Below are 23670 nucleotides of genomic sequence, written 5' to 3'. Positions count from 1 at the left end.
AGAAAAATTAAGAGGAGTTGTAGTGGCACTAGCTGTGACATAGTTTCCCATTTTTGTTATGGCTGTGATGGTGGCGGTTTCTGAGACTGAAAAAAAATGGAAAGTATTGAGACATGGGAATATGGCACAGGCCCTGATCTCTGAGTGGAATTGGAAAGGGGGTGGAGACCCCGTGAGCGGGGCGTGGGGACCAGGCTGTCAGGTCTGGGCCAGGAAGGGTATGTGTGTGGGGGGTGGGGGTGAGGGAGGCCGAGCTCGCCGGGAAGGAGCGGGGCGCTAGACGGTCCGGGGGAGGGGCAGGGCGGGGAGGGGAGGAGAGCGGGGAGCGCCGGGCGCGCGGAGGGAAAGTGGGGACGGAGTGGCGGAGTGGACGGAGCGCGGAGACCAACCGCAGGGCGCTCGCGTGGCGACGCGGGACGGCGGACCCATGTCGCGCCGCCGGCGGGTCCCAAGACCCCAGCCGGAGCCCCGCGTCTGGCGTCTTGAGTCGCCGGGAGTCTGAGTTGCGGGCCACGAGGGAGTGGCGGCGGCGAGCCCGCTGGTCGTTATGAGGACGGACCTAAAATGACCAGCAAACGGAAACCTTTGCCAACGCAGCTGAGGCGGTCCATCAGTGAGCAGCTGCGGGACTCCACAGCCAGAGCCTGGGACCTGCTGTGGAGAAACGTGCGGGAGAGACGGCTGGCAGGTCGGTGTCCGCGGCAGGCCGGGGCCGCGAGGCGGGAGGCGGCGCGGGGCGCGTCGCGCACCCTGGCCCTGCGCCGCGCCGTCCGTTCGCGCCCCCGCACGGGGGCCTGGGCGGAGCGGGCTGCGCACTCGGGCCCCGCGGCCCCCGCCGCGCGCCCCGCGTGCCCCGCGCACCCCGCGCGCCGCGGGGCGGTGCGCTCAGCCTGGCGCGCGCGCTGACAGCCGGGCCAGGCGCTCCGCGCGGGCGGGGGGTGGGGGGCTGCGACTTTCCCTCGGGGGGCCGCGTCGCCTGCGCCGGCCCCTGCTCCGCCGCCGTTTTCCTAGCCCATTGAATGAATGAGTGCTCAGCCCAAGTGGCCCTCCACGAGGACTGTCCCTCTCCCAGGTTTCCACGCAGGACACGTCCGCTGCCTGTGTGGGAGGGAGAGTCAAGAGACGGCTAGTGAGCTTATCCCAAACTCTGGGAGACTAGACGCCAGGGGCAGGATTTGGAGAAAGGCAGGTGGACAGTTGTTGGTGCGTGTGGATAGCCCCCCACAACCCTGGCCCTGCTGTGGGTCAGGCTCTCCTCGGGGTTACAAAAGTGGACCTCTCTTTTGGAATCGATTGCCCACGAATCAGAGGAAAACAAGAGGCGATTGCCGGGAGCTGGGGGGTCCTTAAGAATCGTTGCTTGGGGCAGAACGCCGGCCCCTTCGCGAGCACCTCTCCCAGCGTGCACACTGTGGCCTTACTTCTGCGCAGGCTTCATGCGACCGGCCCCACGTAGGGCGGCAGATGCACCGAGAGGTCCCAGCTTCTCAGGGCCCTGGCTGGGAGCTGGAAGTCTGGTTAGTCACCACATCGTGCCTGCCCCAATAAGGGAAAGTGGTCTGCTCCACAGAAGAGTGTCTGGGCGGTGTGGGATTCGGGACCACTTTCTGCAATTGTTAGACGTTTCAGGAACTGGGAGAAGCAGGGTGGGAAGGGCTGGCCGCATCCAGTCTCTGGACCTCGTTGCCTCCTGTCTCTCCAGTGTTATCTGCTGAGTTGGCTAGTGGCCACAGGGGTGGATGAGTTTGAAGCCCGGACAGAGGATAGGATAGGGGAGGCGGAAGGGGGGGGGGCGTGAGAAAGGAGATTTCACCTTCTCCTGGCTCCTCCCCTTTCCTTATCATAGAGCTGCAGAAGTAGTTTGCTAGATGCTCTGCCCTCACCCCCATGCAGCCCCGTCTCTCCCTCAGCCTGACAGCGTCCCTCAGTAGATGCCTGGAGTCTCTCCCTCCTTATCAACCTAACTAGTCAACTCGGAAGTAAGAGTTACAGATAATCCCAACCCTTACTGTAGTCAGCACGAAATGTTCATCCCATATTTTCTCTCCGACACAGTGGCCCCATTCAGTAAGCATCCAAGAAATAAACAGATTTTCGGCCCAGACCCAGAAATAAGTGGTGATGGCCCAGTAGTTTTGACTGTTGAATTTTTAAAACCTCTGTGTGCATTGCAGACTTCAATTCAAAACAAGAACTTTCCCTGTTATTGTGCTAAATTGTCTAATCTACATAATGGATGATGTTAGAGAAATTTTTGTGGTCTAGTAAACTTCTGTTGCTTCATCACTTCAGAATGCTTACTGCAACTGCCTCTTTCATAGCTTCTGTTATTTAAGTTTGTTAGGTTTGTTAAATCAATGGATCTTCAGGAAACAAGAAGTGTTTCCAGGAGGGCGGCCAAGGCTGCGCTGGCTTTTTATAGAAGCTGAGGCCAAGGATGACTGCAGCCCTGTCTTTTTCAAAAAGAGATCTGGGAAGGAAGAAAGTGTACTATGAAGCCCTAAAACCATCCAGGTTGTCCAGGAAAGCCATTTATCCACGTGAATGTTAAACATGGCTGTTTAGTTAAGGCAGTGGAGAGAAAAAGTTTTGTTTCTGTGAAATAAACCATAGGTGGGGATTCTAGGATCACGAATGTATAGATGGTAAGGCTAAAAGTGACTTCAGAATGATAAGTTTAAGAGTTCTCCTAGTGCAATTATTTTTTTTTTAAATAGAGAAATGAGGATTTAAAGTGTTTAATCAGAATATTAATTTTCGCTTACCCCTAATCTGCTTACCACTCTGCTAACAGTGGAAGCCAGCAGGTTATTCAGCTGGGACCAAACAATCCTCTTTGAGGCCGGCTTCAACTTCTGCTTCTCTGAGCGAGCTGGGATGCTTGCCACAAAACCAAGCCAACTCAGTGAAGGAGCTTTTAGATGCAAATTGATTTTCTTGCTAAGGTAGCTAAAATATGGAACTTTGGCCATGAGACATTGAAATGCTTAAGTTATTAATGTTGGCATCGATTCCAGGTGAAAATGTTCTTCATTTATAAAAGTGTTCTTTATATGGTTCAGTTCACAATATCAGAATAACCAACTATATGAGTGTACCCCCAGAAAGCTCTGCCCCGCCAAGAGATGATACGAGGCTATTGGCTAAAAAAGAAACAACAAACAAACAAACTTTCTTTTTAATCAGATAAGGGTTTTGTGCTGAGACTTATTAAATGTCTCTGAAATTGTCTTATTATCCGTAGTCAATAGAACAGGATTCGAAGTGCTTTATGACAAACTTACGCTTGTTGTCTAGTGGGTTCTGAAGATATTTGATTATTCATTTTGTTTTTTTACATTCCAAGGAGGGAAATCATTATTCTAACTCAATCTTCTCTTCATGAAAGATTGTCTTATCAATGAAACAGAAAGACAAGAAGTAAAACTGTTTAAGCATATTGAAGCTTATGGATTTCTGTGCTGTGGACCATAGTTAGGAATGAGGAGGTTATATGTAATTGAAAAAAGCCTTTCTTAACACGTCACAATGACACAAATAATGAAACCGATGGAAGGATAAGAGCTAAATGATGCTTTCATTTGTTAGTTTCATTACAAAATTATAAAAGGGAGTTGTTAAAGAAGCCCCGATATTGAGAGCTCTTGGCTTTCCAGTTTTGTACAGTAGCCACCAAATTTTCATCAGATTGTGGCGCTTTTGCCAATGCATGCTTCTTAATTTCCCCAGACGCTAATCCTCATGAGAGGCAGTAAGAGTTTTTCTCACCCATCATCCCGATATAGATTATTGTAATAATGGTCGTAATTGTTGTTTATTCCCAAGATAGCAAAGTTACTTAGTGTTCAATGCAGGATTCTAATTCAGTTTGTCAGAAGTCAAAGGCCATCTGTGCTCATTTTCTGTTACATCACACTGCCCCCTTCATAGGCCTTAGGGGGACACATGGACCTCGAATCCTTTCTCTAAAGCTCTCTGTCACTTGCAATTAGTTTAAAAATAAAGAACAAAGTTAACTGAGTTAACTGCTCTGTCTTTTAGAGTGACAAACAGATCCCTGGTACATTAAATGGCTTGTCCCCTAGTCATCCTATTGGGCTGGGCAGTGTATAGGCTTAGAGAGATTTGAAACGAACAGATAGCCATACATCTAGCTTGTTGGGGGCCCTGCGTAGTGTGTCCTGCCCACTGCCATTGCGACAAGAAGCCAGGGCCTTCACAAATTATCTGCTGTCATACAGTCTAAATGCAAGTTTCTTCAAGGTGGGTGAGTGACAGGTTCTTTTGGCTTCCCCAGATCCCTAATCAGCCACCACTGGTGATAATTCTTAGCTTTTATAGCATTATTAAATTTTCTAGGCGGAAGCATACCCTTTAGCTTTTGGTGTTTGTAAGCAGTCTGAACTATTATTCAAATGTTAAGGTCTGAGAAAATCCAAATGAGTTTTCTAAAGCTTTTGCTCCTTTATTTTAAAGCCTTACTCTATTTTAATGGAAATGTAATCCATACGTTTGATTCTTTTATACCCCTATAACAATATTTAGGTAGCTTGTGAACTAATTGATGTCCAAGTCTTTTGATCTCTTTTACAGCCCCATTTTAAATAATTTCTCTTAGACACAGGAAGTTATATTCCTGCCAAGAATAAACTAACGTAGAACACTGAAAAGTTTGAGTTTCGTTAGAAATGCTAATTCCACAAAATTTCAGTGAGTTCTTGTCATGTTAAGACAGGTTCATTCATCCTCAAAGTCAAGAGCAGCATCCTGTGATGTGATGTAAACACGAGATTGGGACTTTAATGCAGAGTGGGATCAAGAACAGAACCTGGGCCATTAAAAAGTCCTCATTAAAATCTAAATGTGTTCCGTGATATCAAAAAGTACAGGATGATACTGGCCGATCCTTTTCATGTGTTTTGTGTTTTATATCAGTGTCCTTCCTTTTTATTATCACTTTACTGTAAAGAACAGGTCATCCTACTCTGTCGGATTGTTTTTAACGTCTCTTGAAAAGGGAGTACGTTTGGACGTGATTTATATCAACAGTAACGAAAATATCCAAGTCAAGTAAATATATAGTTAAAAATCAGAGGAGAGCCTCTCACTTTCATCAGGGTCCTCAGCTTTAGCTGTACACGGAATCATCTGAAGACTTTCAGAAATATACATGGCCTGGCCGCCTCCCAGAGATCTGGTTCAGTTCAGATGGTCCCAGGGATCAATATTCTTTAAAGCTCTAAAGATGGTTCCAATGGGCAGTCTAGGCTGAAAACCTCTGACTTAGTTAACTACATATGATAACTTGCAGAAGTCTGTGTCTAGTACAACACCATATTTTAAGCTCCTAAGAAAAGTTTTGTTTGAGGTCAGAATGAACTCGTCAATTTCTATGGACAGAAGAGAGAGAGAGAGAGAGAGAGAGAGAGAGAGAGAGAGAGAGAGAGAGAGAGAGAGAGAGAGAGAGAGAGAAAGAGAAAGTAAGTAAGCAAGCCAGTGTGCCTTGAGAATAATGACAGAAATCGGTATGAGTATGGAGGGAGATGTCAGCGGTGTGGGTAGGGTCAGGTTATTAAGATCAGGTGGACCTTATTGCTCAGGCAAGAAGTTTGGGTTGGGTTCTGCGTGTGATAAGAATCAAAGGAATTTAAGCAGAGAAATGACAAAACCTGAATAAATCACTACTGGAGTGGTCCAGGTGAGAGAGAAACAGTGAAAGGGACTGGCATGATAGAGACAGAAGTGGAGAGAGAGAGACTGGGAACATGTCTTGGAAATGGAGCCAGCAATGCTGCAGGTGGGGTGCTGGAGGAGAGGGAGAGGGATCGGGGATTCCTAGGTTTGTAGTGGCCCTAGGCTGCATGGGGGCAGCTGGCAGATTCGCATGTTGCAATCGCAAAAGAAACTTTTTCTTTTTCTTTTTTTTTTTTTCTTGAGTAAGACACTTGAGGAGTGAGGAGTTCTTCTTTGGCCAAATTAGGCCAAATATGTCTATTAGACGTCTAAAAATAAAAGTCAAAGAGTTGTATTTACACGTATAGTTAGTTTTAGGAGAAAGGTCAAAGCCAAGGACATAGGTCTGGGAGTTGTCAGCGTACAGTACTGCTCGCAACACTGTCCCTAAATTCAGCATTCTCCTAGCAGAACAGCAGCAGTGCTATAGTGAATAATCTTCTGTGACAGATTTATTTATTTGATCCTAGAACTGTCGATAAATTTTTTTAAATCATAAAAAACACATCTAACTAAGAAAATATACCTTTTTAATTTAGAAATGATATTGCAAAGTAAAAATTAAAAATTTTAACAGACATTTAAAGGAAATGCTAAAATAAATATGTAGTTTATTTACAAGACTCTTGGGACAACTCTGGCTCAGGAAGGTGTATTCTGTCATTGTAGATCTCATATGTAAAGGTAGATCTCGTATGTAAAGGTAGATCTCATATGTAAAAAATTAAAATATAGTTAATTAAGTAAAAATGGTCGTAGCAGGAATTCTTCTGTGGTCACTATAACTTGTTAGCCTCACTTAAAAGGCAGCAAGAACTTTGTATGGAACGGTGACTCCTCCAGCGTCGTGATATCGAGGGCTCGTCTAATCAATGCTGAGCTTGTTAACAGCGATTCTGTATGTTGATTTTTCCAGTATTGCATTTGTTTACTGACCTTTATCACTATGGTTTGTTCATAATGAAGTTAATTGAAGGGAAGTTTCTCAGAGAAAAATAGATCACAGCGTCGTAAATTTTTGTGTAAGGGAAGTAACTTAAACTTGGCCTAACCTGTCTGCAGTACGCTAGCTAACCCTTGGCAGTAACGATTTCCTCCTGGAATTAAAGCAAAGAAAGGACCATGTTCATTAATTGCTGGTCGTTACTCTGCCCCATTAGTTGGCTGCAATTCCCTGAGAAGACCATTTGACACAATGTTTACGCATCACCAATTTGATCGTTTAGACAGGGAGCACATGCCTATGAAATTAATATATACTCCTCCTTCATGTGCTTTAGATCTTAACATGAACAAAACAATTTATAAAGAAAAAAATTGCTTAGAGACCTTGTAGTTTTCTGGGGGTTCATCCAACAGTGTATTTCTATTCTGCTGTTTTGCAAGTTTAGTGATATTGCAAAATAAAAACAAAAGTGTTTTGAAACTGTTACAACATTCCTGGGCTTTTTTTCAGAATCCTTGAATGTTTAGTGGAGTTGAAGGACAAACATTTTTGTCACGTTTGTAGTTAGTCAATAAGTATTTATCGAGCCATGAAATAGCATCCTTGTCACAGCATGTTAGGACTGTACACAGGATATTAATTCAGTGCTGTGGTTTTATCCTGGCAACACGCAAATTTTATTAAGCTGCTCAAATCACTTAACTCATCTATTTAACCAGAAATAGAGCAAGCTTCCAGAAATTGCAAAAAGATATTATAGAATGTGCCACGACTACACAATATCGTATTTGCAAATCTGCTGTGTCAAACATCTTACATTCTCAGGCAGAATATTTCCTCAGTAACATTTTGATCCAAAATAAAAATTTCAGAATACTATTGTTCTGTTATTTGGTGTAATGGAGAAAATTTTATCTGTATTTCATCATGGCATACTCTGTTGAATACTTCTTTCTCCTTATATGAGAAATTAACGAACAATAGAGATGACGGTTCTGCAAATCCCATACATTAATACATTTACTAGCAATGGCATTAACTTGGAAAATCTTATATGTGTCTTATTTTCTTTCCAACTGGATAAAGTAGAAACATTTCCAGGTTTCTCGAAGGATCATTGAAAGTTTTCTCTAATGACAGTTAATATTTGTCATTAGAATAATATCCGAAAAGTGCAAATATTTGAATATCTGGGAAGTATAAAAGTATAAGTTACACAATCTGTTGCCTCATGGGGTGGTCCCAGTGGCATCACAGAGATAGCAGGGTAGTACATCCCTCTCCTGCCTGACATTGAGTTGTACTCATCACAGAACTCTCTGAAAACAATGACAGACTACACCTTCCTGAGCCAGAGGAGTTGTCCCAAGAGTCTTGTAAATAAATTTCATATTTATTTTAGTCTCAAGGAAAAACTTTATAAGCAATAGTTACAAAAGAGGAACACTTGTTAGAGTGAAAATAAGCCAAGAAAAGCTTTTGCATATTTCAACTATTGTCTTATAAGCTGTTTATTCTTTCCAGAAAGCAAGAAGAAAAACTTTGGGCTAAGTGTTCGATTTCAAGCGCTTAAATCTAAATTAGAGCAATAATGACAAAAGAAAAAGTGTACCCTTAACTCTTTAGAGTAGCACTATAATGGTGGAAAAGGGATTGAAACTGTTTGAGATAACATCATACCTGTGTAATGGTGATTAACATCCGTGAAATCAGTGTCAATTCAGTTGTAACATTGATATAAATCTTTGCCACATCTCTGGCTACAGTGCTAGGAGCATCGATGGCCCGATGGCCCAATAGAGTAAACGCATATTGTTTTACTTTTGTTTCATACGAACCATGTGGAGGAGGGCGGGGTCCGTGGCGTTTGGGGGTGATGGAAGATCACAGGCATGGCATCGTGATCTAGTGGTTCAGAGCAACTCCTGGCGCCAAGACTACATGGGCGAGACTCTTACCTCCACCTTAAGCCGTGGGCCCTTGGGCAAGATAATTAATCTCAGTGTTCCTCAGCTTCCTCTTCTTTAAAAAGGATAATAAGCATGGACCTTATCTTACAAGGTTGTTATGAGGATTAAGTGAGTTAATGTTTTTAAAGCATTTGACATAATGTCTGGCCCCTAGTAAACAATGGATAGGAGTTTATTTAAAATATAGATATATGTACATGTAAGTGGAGAATCGAGCAGCAGAGACATATTTCTGGTAAAGTGATGCTTTCAGCTCTCCTTAAACCACCTGTCGTCTTCAAACCTGGATTTGTCTGCCTCTTTCCATGTCTTATGAATCTATCCTAGAGCCCGTGATCAGGGATCTCTGAGTGCTGACATTAGCCTTCCTTTCCTCTGGGATCAAAAAATCAAATACTACATATGTTGGTAGCACGGTTGGCAGCGTCTTGTGTGACTCCATTAGTGTTACAGCATGAATCATGCATTATACTACTGTTTTGTCTTTCTGGAAGATCATCAGTTATGGTTTGTTCATCAACATCACCATCAACCTTAGAGCTACACAACCAAGAATAAATTCCCATGTCCTTGGCCTAAATAGAATTTGATGGAGACCTAATTAAAAATGAGAGAAGTTGGACTAGATAATCCCCAAGATCCTATTTAGCTTAATGGCCAGTGGCTCCATCAAACCAGCCCATGCAGCTCAAGGCAACTAAATGTCCTAAGTCTTTTCGTTCCCTTTCTGTGTGGATTTTTAGGGTGTTCTCAGAGGGCAGAGCCCGGAGTGGCAGCCCAGGAGGCCTGCCAGCATCGTTCCCCATGCCGCTCTGATTACCTAGCCCCCATCAACAGCAGCAGCATCACCTGGTGCCTCCTGTCACTGGAACTACATCTGCCAGAAGTGGAGAAGGAACAGGGAAGGGCACAAGCCCGGAGTCCAGGGCCTGCAAACACCTGTAGAATCTCAATGGTCCCGGTGTCGCACTCAGGCGGGGCCCCATGCTCCGAAGGGTCCCGCACTTGGAAGCTGGATGTGCCCATGTGTTATCCACTCAAATGCTGAGATATCTAACATTAATCCATTAAAAAGGTAGAAATCAGTAAATATGTATACAAACACATAGGTACTAAATCACAATTGTCACCACTTCTCTAGCCGGGTCTGGTTGTAGCCATCTTGACATTATTAATAATTGTTCAATGCAAGGCCATATTTTTATTTTGTACTGGGCCTGGCAAATGACGTAGCCGAGCCCAAATTTGGGGGAAACCAGCCTCTTATAGAACTGTGCCTTCGTTTGGGAGTTCACCTTCATTGGTGAATTTGGTATTATTTAAGTAGGATAAGTAACATACATAATCGCAAGATACTGGATCTGGAAGTGACCTCGAAGCTCTGTGCCCTTGCTTTTAGGGCACGTGAACCCCTCAGAGAGAAAGAGCGTGTACTTTTTTTTATTGTTTATTGATTCTGATAGTGTCTTTATGAAATAAGGCAATAACATTACCCGCTGTTTACAGAGTTATAATGATTCTATTTTAGTCATTACACATGTTGAAGCAAAGATTTTATTTAGTTTTTTTAAAGTACTGCAGCGCTTCGGGTACAATAGGACATCGGGACAAATTACAACTCTTGGTATGCCAGATTTTCGGATCCAAGTCCTGCTTTGATAAGTTAAACTGCTTCTTAATTAAAAATGTATTTATAATACCCATAATAGATTAATTCATTAAACCACTGCTATTAAAATCATTAAGGCTATTTCCTGTGTCGATTTCACCTAGGGCTACTTACTCAGAAAAGGAAATTGGGAGAGGTGGTAATAAAGCCTAGCATTTATCACCAGGGATTTCTGGCACATGTCTGCCGACATCGTCTGTGGTCATCATGTCCATCTGTCTGTGTGAACACGGAAGCTGACTAGGGTCTAGTCTCAGAAAGCCGCGATGGCTAAATCCTCCTTTACAACAGAAGCTGAACGTAGACATCCCTCTTTGATGATGTAAAAAGAAAAAAGACGTTTTCCTTTGTTTGGAAGTTAAGTTCATTATCGAATGCAAAGTATTTCTGGGCAATTGAAGAAAGAGAGTGTGTGTATTTTCATTTGCTCTTAAGCTGCTTCAAACAAGAATGTATTTGAGTAGTTCTGAATGATAACGCAAATAAGTAGGCAGATTCGGGCCCCCGAGGCCAGCCGTGGGCCGTGTTGGAAGAAAGGAGACCTGCCTGACAGCGGTGTCCTGGCACCGAAGTGGGCACCGGCGGTGGCCCACGGAGGGAAGCAAGTGGCTGACAGTGGCTCGGCCGTTCTGTGTGTGCAGCACCGTCGTGGGAATTCAGAAACTCAAGCTCTCGGTGTCACTCGGGACTCGGTGCCCGGTGTCGGTGCTCGGACATAATGGTTTCCTCGTGGGTATTCGCCATAATCCCCTGCGAGGAGAGGCGAAGGTCTCTCTCAGTGTGGAGGATCCATCCCGCACTGAACGCTAGCTGAGTGGACGAACTGGTAATAATGGAAACGTCAGCAGCCGCCCCGCAGGGGACCCTGCTGCGTGCCTGGCATTGCGCCGAGGACTCGATGCGTTTCCTCAGTTTGTGCTCGGGCTTCGCGACAGGCCCTACCAGGGTCACTGTAGCACCCACAGCCGCGTGCTGCGATTTAGAACCCACGAATTGGAAAACGATTGGAAAATGATTCCTCCCCTAAGAAGAGCAGCCCCGCGGACATGCGGCCGGGTGCGCGTGTCTGGGTCGACTGTCAGCATCCAAGGACCCCCGCGGCGCCGCCCGCGCTGGGCCGCGCACTGTCCCCGCTTTATTACGAGGACGCTGAGGCCGGCAGGGCCAGTAACTGGCCAAAGGCCCATGACTGCTGCTTGTAGCCGTGTGGATCGTGGGAGTGACTCGTGAGATTGTGAGATCCTGATGGCTCCAGGTCTCACACCGGAAGCCCAGTCCAGCGCTTAGCTGTTCATGGTGTCGTTGTGAAAACACGGAACCGTTTTCAGAGCTTTCTCCAGTGTCGCCGCAAGGTTACCCGAGGGTGTGAGAGGTGGGAGCTGCCTGTGGCTTCCCGGCAGCCCAGGGTCCCCATGATCATACTGACAGCGGTTAATGATGATCCTGAATATTCGTGTAACACTTTATAGTAAAGCGTTTTTCCACTGAGGTCATAGAACAGAAGTTTAAAATCAGTAGGTTCTCACAAGAGTCCTTTGAGGTGGGCAGTGGAGGGGCATGAATGAGACCGTGAGGATGAGAGCATCGCGGTGACTGCCCAAGGCCAGGGCGGGCGGAGGGGGTTTGAGTCCCGGCTCCCAGCCCAGTGCTCGCCCGGCCAGCGGGACCTTCCCGCTGTCCTGTGTGAGCTCTGCTCTGTCACGCCAGCTGCCGTCACTCAACCCACTGCTCCCAAACCTGACAGGGCCTCAGAACCACGGGAGAAGCTTTTCAAAACACAGTCCCCTAGACGCCTCGCCAGATCCGTCGAATCAAAATCATTCCTGCGGGGCAATGAACATGAGTGTGCCTCGGCTGTGCGTGTGTGTATGTGGGGCGGGGGGCAGGGTAAGTTGCATGCATTTTTAACGAGCCTCCCAGGCAACCTTTGTTGTTTGTTTACAGCCTGCCTGGCACTGTCCTCTCTCACCAGTGACTGCTAGAAATGCTCTTGAACTCTCATGGCGACTGCAGGCTCCATGCCTCTGCCGCGCAATGTCTTCTGGTCCCAATACCTTTATCTCCCTTCTGCCTGCCTAGATCCCCCCATCGACAAGGGCCGGCTTAAGTTTTTCACGATTCGTTGCCAGCACCATTGTGGTTATTCCCATCCCCACCTCGCCCTGACCTCCCGTTTCAGTATGTGAGTGCCCCTGGGGGGCTGGAGGGCGGCAGGACAGTGGGGGCCTGCTGTGTGTCAGGCCCTGAGTCAGAGCTTTTCCACCTGTCGTCTGTGAACCGTCACAGGGAGACACCGAGGTAATGATTATCATCCCTATTTTAAAGGCGGGGTTAAGTGAAGCTACTAGGCTGAGGCCAGCGTGCCTCGCAAAGTGCCGTCTCTCATCTGGCTTCGAGCTTCTGCCTTTCCGCTCATTCCGCTGAGTGTTTCCGTCTGGGTCTTACCTCACCAGCAAGATTTCCTTGATATGGAATAGAGAAACTTTGTCTTACATTATAAAAATCAACCTTTACCACCTTCTGTGTAATCCACATGGTTTTTAAAGAAATAAAAGAAACAAACGCCTCTTCTTCTTTTCTGAATCATTTCCTAGCAAGCTTCACAAAGGTGAATGGTATTGATAGAGACATGACATTTATTTATTCAAGCTCTTCAATATCACAAGGAAATAAATCCCAGCCAACATTCTATCTTCTTCTTTCTTTTTAACTAAAACAAAACAAAACAAAAACATGAAATGTTGGAGCACATGAAATCCTTATAGATTCTTTTTCAAGCCATCCAGTTTACAAGAGTTGATTAAACCTCACAGAGATTTAATTAACCTGTTCCAGGTCACATATCTCATTAGTGATAAATTCAAGATGAGAGTCCAACTCCACGTCACACTGACTTTTGGGATTACAGGTGAATTAATTCTTGGCCACCCATTCATAAGCAAAATGCCCATATCTGAAATCAGTCCGGGGCACAAACTTCTTGAGGGAAGAACGGTACTTTACCTTCAAGAGCAAAGCCAGTCCCACGAGACATGTTTGTAAGTATTTGTTGGTGGCCTGAGGCACTGTCTTGGTGACTAAAGGAATCCGATTGTTCCCTCCTAAATGCTGAGTTCTCTGGTGGCCCCAAATACTCCCTGCCTTACTGTGACCCCCCGCTAGGAGTCTGACACACTGGTCTGCTTTGCGGAGTTGAGCGAGATAACCTTCCCTGACCTCCAGCCTCCTTCCAAGGTGCACTTGGAAATTTTCATTTTATAGCTAAGAAAACTAACCCTGTTATATTGTGTTTCAGGGTGGGGAAAATAGAGAAAGCATAGTTGTCATTTAAATATTGATTTTTCAACTATTTAACATAGAAATGTTCCCTTTTAACCATTTTTTAAAATTACAGTACTAAAAAAATGAGCCTTTTTTTACTCTAATTTCTCATTTTCTTAACTTGCTCAACAAATATTTATTAATTACCTACTGTGCCACACACCGCCCCAGTACTGGTGATCTGGTGGTGAACAGACACAAATCAACACCCTCGCTGGGCTTCCATTTGAGTGAGGGAGAGAGATAATAATAAACATACACAATAGGTCAGCGTTATAAACAACACGTTATAAAGAATGGCAAGCAATGGGAAGAAACTGGAAATTGAAAGGGAGTGCTATTTTGGATCCGATGGCCAGAGAAGGTCTTTCTGGGGTGGTGGGGGCGGGTGGCCTTGGCGCAGAGACCTTCAGAGACCTGGGGCGAAGAGGAAGAGCGGGGTGTGGTCGGAGCGCTCAGCTGCGTCTGAGGAGAGGCGAGCGCGTTGGTGGGGCCTGGAGTGCACTGACTGAGCGGGAGAGTGGTGGCGGGTCGTCAGGTCCTCTGTGGCCTTATGGCCTGGGAAAGAGTCCCAGTAGGATCTTGGGTATCATTTGCTGTGAATTATCTGGTGTATGATGTAAAAGTTGGAAAGAAAAGACAATAGAGCTAAGAGTGGAAACAGAAAGACTTTTGAGAGGCTTCCTGGAAGTATCAAATTTAGTTCATGTGTCCGTTATTAAAAAAAAAAAAACAACTTAATTGCTAGTCACACAAGGGCCAATGCTTAATTTAAAGGAGGGAGAGAATGACCTCTAACCCTCAGTTTTTTATGCAAATGGGAGGAATTAGCTAGATTCATTCATCCATTCAGAAACATTCATTTAGCATCCCAGATGCTGTGCTATGCAATGCACTGGGACTAAAAAAGATGAAAAGACACTAAGTCTCCCCCTCCAGGACTTATGCAAAGTGCAGTAGAGGAAGAATGTGCAGGGCTAGAGGCAGAGCAGAGGCTGGCAAGCTGCACTTGGCCCGGCTCTGCAGGGGGATGCCCCTTGAGTTGGGCCTTAAAGAGAGAACTTACCCTCTGAGGAGGAGGAAGAACAAGCTCTTGCAAAGAAACGGAGAGCATGAAGCAGCATGAGTGATTACATTCCTGGACTTCGGGTCAAGAAGGAGAGCAGACGAGGAAAATGCTGGAGCGGTGGGCAGAGACCAGATGATGAGCTCACCCACGACCTCCAGTGTTATCTCAATCTGTAAATGCTTTTCTAATTCTCTAGGACGTTATGATTATGTGAATCTATTTTCCTTTACCCACTAATGTTTGGTATAAACATCACAAACCCCTGTTTATTTTTATATCCATCTTTTTTAAGTTCCCCGGTTCTCCAACTTTAAAGAATAACCATGAGAGCCTCTTTTCTCGCACAGACGTTGCAAGTCTCCTGTGGCTTTTAAAGATGACTTTTGTTAAATTAGCAGAACCTACAGGAGCTCCTGTGAATTCCCAGCTTCCAGCCTGGCTTCTGGGGTCTTCCTCACACCAAGTATCGGTGCGGTTGCTTGGATTTGCCAATTTAAAGTTAAAGTGAGTGTCCGGTGTGGCATGTTATGGAGAGTCGGAGGTCTATAATTTTCACAATAAAACTAATAAGACTTCTTGATCAATTTTTCTCAGAGGGTTTTTGGGCCATAGTTACTTAAAAAGGATACCCTTGAAAAGAGGTCCCATATGGATCTAGATTTGCTCATTCATAAGCTTTTATTTATGACCTACTTTATGTGAGATTGCCTACCAGGTACTGTGGACACAAAAGTGAATGATAAAATCCTTTCTTTGAAAGAACTCACAAATATTAATTTCTTCTTATAATTCTTAGAAGAAATCTTATAATTCTCTGACCGTAGTCTACGCACAGAATGGTCAGTGGTTAAAAGGTTTTACAGAATTTCATTAAACATAGTCGATCCGTGATTACGCAGCAACTCGGCCTCTTATGGAAAGCTAGATTTATTTGTCTAACATACTGACTAGAGCGAAGGGGGTCGAAGTCAGAAGGGAAGTATAATGCATGCAGCACTTGAGAAGCTCCACTGAACAGCTGCATTGTGGCACTTACCCTTTTTGTCACAAGGCGTTGTTTTTTGGAATCCTCAGATATCTGTGGTCGCCCAAGGGCTCTTCAAATGTCACCAGGGCAACAACAAAGTGACACACATGAAGCAGCCCCTCTGTGGCGTTCTGTATGGAAAGCACTGAGTTAAATGATTGCATAACGAATCATCTGCATATGAAAGGCACTGAACTGTTGGAGAACCCAACTGAAAACAATGCTGAACTTGATTCCTGGCTCCACTGATAACTTACTGGCACCCTCAGAAATCTCCCTGTGACCCGAGTCCCGTATGTGGAATGTGAGAAATATGAATACAGTACTTCTGACCTAAGGGGATCGAGAGCTAAATTGGGGAGATTGTTGAGATGGTTAGAGGAAAACCACCATCTATCCCTTAACCCCATCCCTATTACCCTTTCTTGGTCGACCTTTCAAAAAGATTAAGGAATTTCCCAGTCTCCTTGAAACCATTGCTCCCCACCGTGGAGATCCTAGCAAACTCGACAAACTGCATTGACTGAGTCCTTACCGTGTGCCGGAGCCTGTGCTGAGTACATCACGTGCGTCATTTTATTTCATCCGAATGACCTGTAGTGGCAGTATTATAAGCATTCTCATTTTGTAATGAAGACATTTAGACTCAAAAATGTATGTGACCCTTGGCGTGGGTTCATAAAGCAAAGGAGGATTCCGAAGCAGAGATTAGAACCAGGTGGCCTGTGTCAGGAGCCCCAGAACCTCTGTACACATTGGTTTAGAGGGAACTGTATGTCACATCACACTCTCCATCACTGTGATACCTAGCTACTCCTGAATCTAGAAACCATAGATAGAAATGTTTACAGTATGGAAATTTTTCTATAGACTAAGTATATTAATGCAAGAAAGCCTGTATATAGAGAGAGTATATGAAAAATAAACAACATGCGATATTTTAGGCATGATTAAATCAAAATAAGACAGAGTTTGAAAAGTGTACTGAAATTCTTTCATTTAAGTGATATTGTCCTTAGTAGCCCACCTCTTTATCCCAACAATGCTTGAAGCTCTTCTCAGGAATTACCAAATCTCACTCCTTTTAGGCTGGATGTCAATTTTGGGTTCACTGATCACCTTCCTTTCATCAGAGTTGACCATGAAACACCTAACTATTTTAGAGAACAAATTCATTCTCAAAGTGAAAAAAATAAAAGGCACCACTAGTGTGTACTTGAAAGGACAGATTTTCTCCTATTTAAAAATTTCTTTATTTATAATTCTAAAATTAACATGTTGATTATAAAACTAACATGTTGATTATAAAACTAACAAGTTGATTATAAAAAAGCACCCAAAGATAATCACTACATACTTCTAAAGTATACTTGAAAGAGCATCTTGAAAATGTTTCAAGCAGGCCAGCCAGCATTTTAAAAAATAAATATGGTCTACCAAGAGAATTCTTTTAATGGAGACAGCAGACACGTGGCTATCACAGGTATTTTTAAATGGTAACATTGCTTTGTAATCACATATCTAATGTGGCATTGTGAGATTGAAGCACTATTTGTGATAATATACACTTATTTCTTAGATGCACTATTTTGTTTCACAGAAAATTATAATAGCTACCACAACTTTTTTGAGTGCCAGCCTTGTCCCAGGCGCACAGGTTATTGTATTAATACTTAAAACAGGCTTAGCAAAGGCAATATAATACTCATTTTTCATAGATACAAATAAAGCTCATAGAAACTTGGGAATTAAGCAAAATCTTATGTTAGGACTGTCTCCCCTTAAGGCTCATGGGCTCAGCCATGGAGCATCCCCAGTGGGAGAGAAGACAGCTATTTCTGCTTAGATGGAGACTAAACATACAAATTAAATCATACACATCACCACTCGAGTGTTAAAGGACCGCTAGAACTGAGGTGAGACATGTTCTCGTTACCTTTGGGCTGATCTAAAATCCATCATGACCCAGCAGTGCTGAAGGTACCCTCGGTTCTTTCCACTGATGCAGTAAAAAAAATCACAGCTCAGCGAGATTTATAAAAAGTAAGATTTATTAAAGTACGCTTTAAGGGAGAAGCGGGTCACGCCTAAAAAAAGGGCTATAACCGGATGGAAACAGAAAGTGTAATATTAAAGCGCACTCCAAGGGAGGGGCGGGTTACAGTGAAGAGGGCTGTATTATATCTGGGTCGTGATGGGGGCTTACAAGAGTGGTGCTAAATGATCGGCACGTGAGGTCACTTCGATTGGCATGTGGCTGTTATATGACTCTGCCTACTGTGTATATGGTTACCCAGAATCCAGTCTGTTATAATTAGATCCATAAACTTTTGGGTATAGGCATGATATTATAATGATGTTATAATGAGGCTAGGTCACAGGGAGGTTAGTGTGGGACTGACTGCGCACACGCCCATGGCCAGATTTAACCAGCTATTGGTTGATGGTCCTTCATTCCTCTGTCCCTCAGGATGCAGGGGTGATTTATCATTATAAAATGTGTGTTTTGGGGAGGTCTTTGGGCGAGGCCTTTATTCCTTTCTCCTCTGCTGCTCATATCTACCTAACTACCTAACATTCTTGAATTACTGAATAAGATGACCTATCTGACAGCATTTAGACAAAGTCATGTCATTAATTCTCACATTTCAGTACAAAAGAAATCACCTGAGGTGCTTTTTCAATATACGTAATCTGGGACCCACCAGTTAGAAAATCAGGTTGAACAGATGAGGGTTCAGGAACCTGCATTTTTAAGATACTCTCCAGAGAATTGTGAGGCCGTTGATCTGAGACCCACCTGGAAACCCTCGTTTTATCACATAGGACGTGCTCGAAACATGGTTTCCTTTACTTTTCCTAAATGTCCGCGTACAGGAAGAAAACCAAAGACGACAGTGTAAAACGAGAGCTCCGTTCACAGGGTGCTGTGTCTGGTTTACGCTATTTTATCAAAATACACCCAAATAAAATCCGGTTTCAAATTTCGCCTCTTACGTTGATGTCCTCTTTGTAAAACTTCAGTGTACAAAAGTGGCATTGGAGTGGGCGAAGAAGGTTGTCCCTGAAGCTCTGGTTTGCTAAAGCTCAAGATGCTCCCAGCAAAAGCAGCGGCTAACTAAGGCAATGCCAGGAAGGCTGCGAGGGTTTCCTGTTTATTCGTTTTACACATTTCAAGTGATTTTCTCCTTCCTGTGATTTTTACAGTTGTTCTGAAAGGGATTTTTTTATGTTTAACCCCATTGAAATGTAGCGCTTGTGTTTTTGAGGGGAAGTGGGGCTGAGTCTCCTTTGCACTTTTCATGAGCTCGTGAATCACATGCTTTCGGCTTCATGTTTCCCGCGGCCGATAATAGAGACATTCTTACGCTTCACAGGACTGGTGATGAATTTCTGAGGTTTGTAAGTGATGTGTCAGACAGTTCAGTCGGTGGCGTATGCATTTTTTTGGCCTTTTTTTTCTTCCTTCTTTTTCTGTCCTTTGGGCGAGTAACATTTGGAGAGTTTAGTCCAGCCCCATAATAGGATGGGTAAGGGAAGGGGATTAAAATTAGAATTCTTTAACATACCTCATGTAAAAAAAGGTTTTGTGAAGAAAGGGATTTAAAGTCCTAGGTTACGCCAAGATTTTATGCTCATTTCTTTATTGATTTTCTTTCTTCTCTATGTGAAGAATAATCAGGCGGTATCTGTGTACGTAACCGTTGGGTGAGTACAGCAAGCAGAGCGTCTGGGGAAGGCCCTCGATCCATTTTCTTCTGGAGCCGCCGAGGGCTGGTCCGCCCGCCGTCTCAGGGGTGGGTTAAGGCTGGAGCTGAGTTCATTCTCGCCTTCGCTCTTCAGCATCAGGAGGAAGCAGTGCTGGTCGCGCTAAAAGCAAAGTTTTGCCCACGATGTTTTTAGAGAGAGTGACCAGTGGCCTATGATATCAAGCGAACTAATGAGGATTTTTTCGATGTGTAGGTTCAGAATTTTCAGTTTACTTCTTTAAAAAAAAAAGGGATAAATATGTAATATACTCTATATGTTTTTGATATATAAGGAAGACAAAAAATAGTGGCAGCAAAACAGACCCAGGGCCAGTAGGAATGGCCTTGTGAGCAAGTTGTGAAGAATTAAAAAAAAAAAAAAATAGAAAAGGAGTCTTGCCGACTCCCTTGACTCGAAGCTCAAACTCCAATTCTCTATTCGCATTGGCTTCTGGTTGTGTGTTCGATGTGGCTGGGTCATAAAGATACACCTTTACAAAATCTATTTAAAACTTTTAATTCTGGAAAACTTGAACTAGCTTCTCAGGCATCAGCCCTCACCCTAGGCATAAGGAGCTTTTGTTATGCGGGGCCCAAGGAACGCCCGCCTGGGGAAAAGCCAGTTAATGGAGTCAGACAGATGGATTCTGCTCAGAGTCTGTACTGTTCACACCCCTTTAGCAAATGTTTTCAAATATTCTCAAGTAACACACTTAGCTCGAAAACAAATATGGATTTGCTTACTTTAGAGTCAATAGTAATTATTATCATTAGTAGTATATAAAAATATCTGTTCTGTTTGTGCATATTAGCGTACTCAATTCCTATGTCACATTATATCTCTAGACCTTTAGCAGCCTCGTACACACAGAGAAAACACACTTTGAATTTAAAACAGGCTTTGGCAGAAAATTATTTCAGCTGTTGTGAAATATTGCACTTTTTTAACTCCTCCCCACCAAAGTCAGAGTGATTGTCAGCTGTGGAAATAGACTTATGAAATTCCCAAGAGGATGCAAGTAGATCCTGTCATTTTTTTTTTTCTCTGTAGAGACTGTGAAACTAGACCAAAGGGAATAGTATTGGGATAGAAATCAGACTGGCCCAAGGAGCAAGGGGGCGTTGCTTACAGGAGCCATTTTGTGGAGTCCAGTGGTCTCTGCATGAGCATGAGGTACATCTCTGGCCATGCTTCTTGCCAAAGCCCATTCTTTCCTGGCATTAATTTAATGGAAGGCTGGAGAATCAAGTTTAAAGTATAGGAAAATGAGAAAGCAGGAGATTAGAGAAAGAGCTGTGAAGTGTAATTATATGTATTAATATACCGAGCGCTCTTTTTGGCCAGGCACTTTGCTGGATGCTGTGGGCGTTGCTGAAAAACAGGAGACCTCATAAAACTTGCGGAGTAGGATGGGGATGGACCTCACGCAACATGTCACACATTGAATTATTTAGTTAATTATTTAATTGCCAGCGTAGAAAGTGCTACCTACGTAGGTGAAGGAATAACATCTGAGCTAAGTTCTAGAGTGTGTAGTATAAATTCCTTAGGAGGAAGGATTAGGAAAAGCATTTAAGGCAGTGGGAACAGCATGTGCTAAAGCTCAGAATCGCGAAAGCACGTAAGTCAGAGCAGAGAGTGGAACCCAGGGGGTGGGGCCGGAGCACAGAGAATCAGTGGGGGACAAAGCTTGTGGGTGTCATTCACACAGCGTTGCCCATTTGGGGGGACCCTCTTCACGTGATGTTCTTTGTTACGTGCACCTAGGTGGCCCTGGTTGGTGCTACTCGTGGTCTGGCTGAAAGACAAAATATTAGGACTTCAAATTTATTCTCTTATTCCATACATCACGGTCTTCCCTGCATCTCTCTCTCCATCTCTAAGTTCCTAAAAAAGAGTGTTTTTTGTCTCATCAGAAATTTATACCACTGCTTGTTCATAAAGCCTTGGCAACTTCGACTAATTTAATGTCTCCAGTGGCTTTGTATAGCTTCGAAAACTGGAATGTTGGTTCAAATCAGTAGAAACGTGAACTATATTACATTATCATGGCGTAGATCGATTCCGGTTTGTGTCGACTTAGGTTGTAGTCACTTCTTTTTCTCTTCTGGAAAGCCTGGTTTAGAAAGAGAAATAAATCAACTCCGTGCACCGGAATGGAAGGCTTTCCGGATCCTGTTTCTGAACAGCTGGGGGCCGCGTCTGCAGCTTTCCCACCACATCTGCCCGAGCAGCAGCTGCTCTGTCATTCCTGCCCTCGCATTTGTTCATGTTTTAAGATGCTCCACATTTTTAGGAGCAGATATAAGTTTTCAAGTTTTATTTGGAAAAAAAAAAAAAAAAAACATGCCAAGTTGCAAAACATAATTTCTGGTTCATTTCTTAGGAAATGAAAACACGAGCTACATTTTCTAATGTACTTCTGGCGGTCTGACTTCTCAGCCAAACTATGTGGAGAACAGCGTAAACAACAGAGGTTGGGCTCCTTCTGCCTGTAGGACAAGAATTTACCAATCGCATTGTTTTGAAGACTCGTGTTACTAAGACTTTGGGCTGTTTATTTGAACATTTTTTACATGATGAAGAAATAGAAGCTATTCTTGTCAATTATCATTATTAGACTTGAGAAGTTATGTAAGTGAAGATGTTAGATACAGTGGTGAGTAGTAATGTGAAATTGGAAAATGAAGTTAATTTCAGAATGAGATGTAATGTCTGTTAGGCAGTTGCACACACGTTCATCTCAACACTGTGATTAATGAGTGGTGAATTGATAGTATCTGCCAAACACCTACTTTGCTCAGAACATTCTTTTGTTTGCAGGTCATAGCAGAATTTAAAAAAAAAAAAAGATAGAACACAGTCTCTTCTTTGTAATTGAATAAAAATGTAACCTGATGCACAAAATATGTATATTTGATGATACCAAAAAATACAAATTAATGCTGTAGATAATTGAGCTTACAAATGCTAAAAGAATAAATAGACAGAAAACCAGATTCCTATCAGCAAGGATCACTTAGAGGGCCTCGGAGGAGAGATTGAACTTGGCTTGGCTGGGGAGGGAGATAAGTAACGTGACCGATGCTCACGATGAGGTCCAGGGAGCAGGGGAACACAGGTCCTGTGCCTGCTGCTGCCATCGCCCAGAGGTAGGGCTTCTGTGCAGAGCGTACTAGCAGGTCTTGTGATAATGAAAGACACAGATTCCAGTCTCAAAAACTTGGTTACTGGGAATAAGATAGATGGGAATAAAGCACTAGCTCAGGCTAATATTAGGAAGGACAGCAAGTCCGGTGCCTTCACACCTGGGTTTGGATTCAGCCACCTGACAGCTGAACATTTTGCTCAGTGTTCTGTGGAGTATTGTGGAAAGCCAATGAATTATATGAAGATGGGAATTTGGACGTGCAGGTTGTGGAATGTTCTCCAGAACAGGTGACTCTCATGATGAATTTTGAAGAAGAAGTAGAAGGGAAGGGGGGAAGGGGGCCCTGGCAAGGACCAGTGGTGTACGCAAAAACATTTAACATGAAGCCATTACTAGTTGGAAGCAGAGGGTCTCAGATTACTGACCACGAATCAAGATACCTAAAAAACATACAAATGGAAATAGTCAATTGGCTTCTACTTACTGGGTTCATGTGAACTGTTACTTAATAAAGTAAGTATTTATTCATGTTACATCATGGTGAAATTTTCTACTGGGGTAGCAAATTCAGCAAATTCTTCATTCTAAATGCTATCTTTTTTTTTTTTTTAAACATATCAAGCGCAATGCACTCATAAATTTTAAATAATCTTTCCAATGGCATTTTAAATTACACTTATTTTTACTGGATGCTTATACAATTTTTACTTATTCATGTCCCTCAATGATATACAGTGTTTTGAAAATATCCAACAACAAAGTTAACCATTTTGCTAAGAGATTAAAAGGAAACTGTAAGTTTGGTTTCAAAAATTCAGTTCCTCTAACTAGAATCTAAACATTTGGGAACTCACTACAATTGGTTAAGAGAGAACTAAAAAATGTCATTACCTAAGAAAAAACTTCCAGTAGAATTCTAATGAATCTGGCTGAACAAATGGATCACTCTTCATGGAATTTGTGTTGTTTATTATTACAAATTTTTTGTTACTTTGATCTAAATGAGATGTTCCACAGTAAAATGTACCTCTTAG

At 43.5% G+C, this 23670-nt stretch overlaps 1 protein-coding gene across 2 annotated transcripts in view; it reads left to right on the top strand.

Annotated features, from left to right (window-relative positions):
- STARD13 (StAR related lipid transfer domain containing 13) overlaps nucleotides 1-23670 on the top strand; it is a 468661-nt gene that overhangs the window by 266635 nt on the left and 178356 nt on the right. Inside the window, exon 1 of one of the 2 annotated variants that reach the window (XM_036228474.1) lies at nucleotides 377-688. The exons of the other annotated variant lie outside the window; for it this stretch is intronic. Coding sequence (XP_036084367.1) covers nucleotides 565-688 — 124 coding nt within the window. The 5' untranslated portion in view covers nucleotides 377-564. Of the gene's footprint in view, nucleotides 1-376; nucleotides 689-23670 lie in introns of those variants that run through there. 2 annotated transcript variants of the gene reach the window in all.

This window comes from Rousettus aegyptiacus, unplaced genomic scaffold, assembly GCF_014176215.1.
Source record: "Rousettus aegyptiacus isolate mRouAeg1 unplaced genomic scaffold, mRouAeg1.p scaffold_m13_p_11, whole genome shotgun sequence".
NCBI lineage: Eukaryota > Metazoa > Chordata > Mammalia > Chiroptera > Pteropodidae > Rousettus > Rousettus aegyptiacus.
Note: the sequence above shows the minus strand (reverse complement) of the source record. Positions and strands in the feature narration are given on the sequence as shown.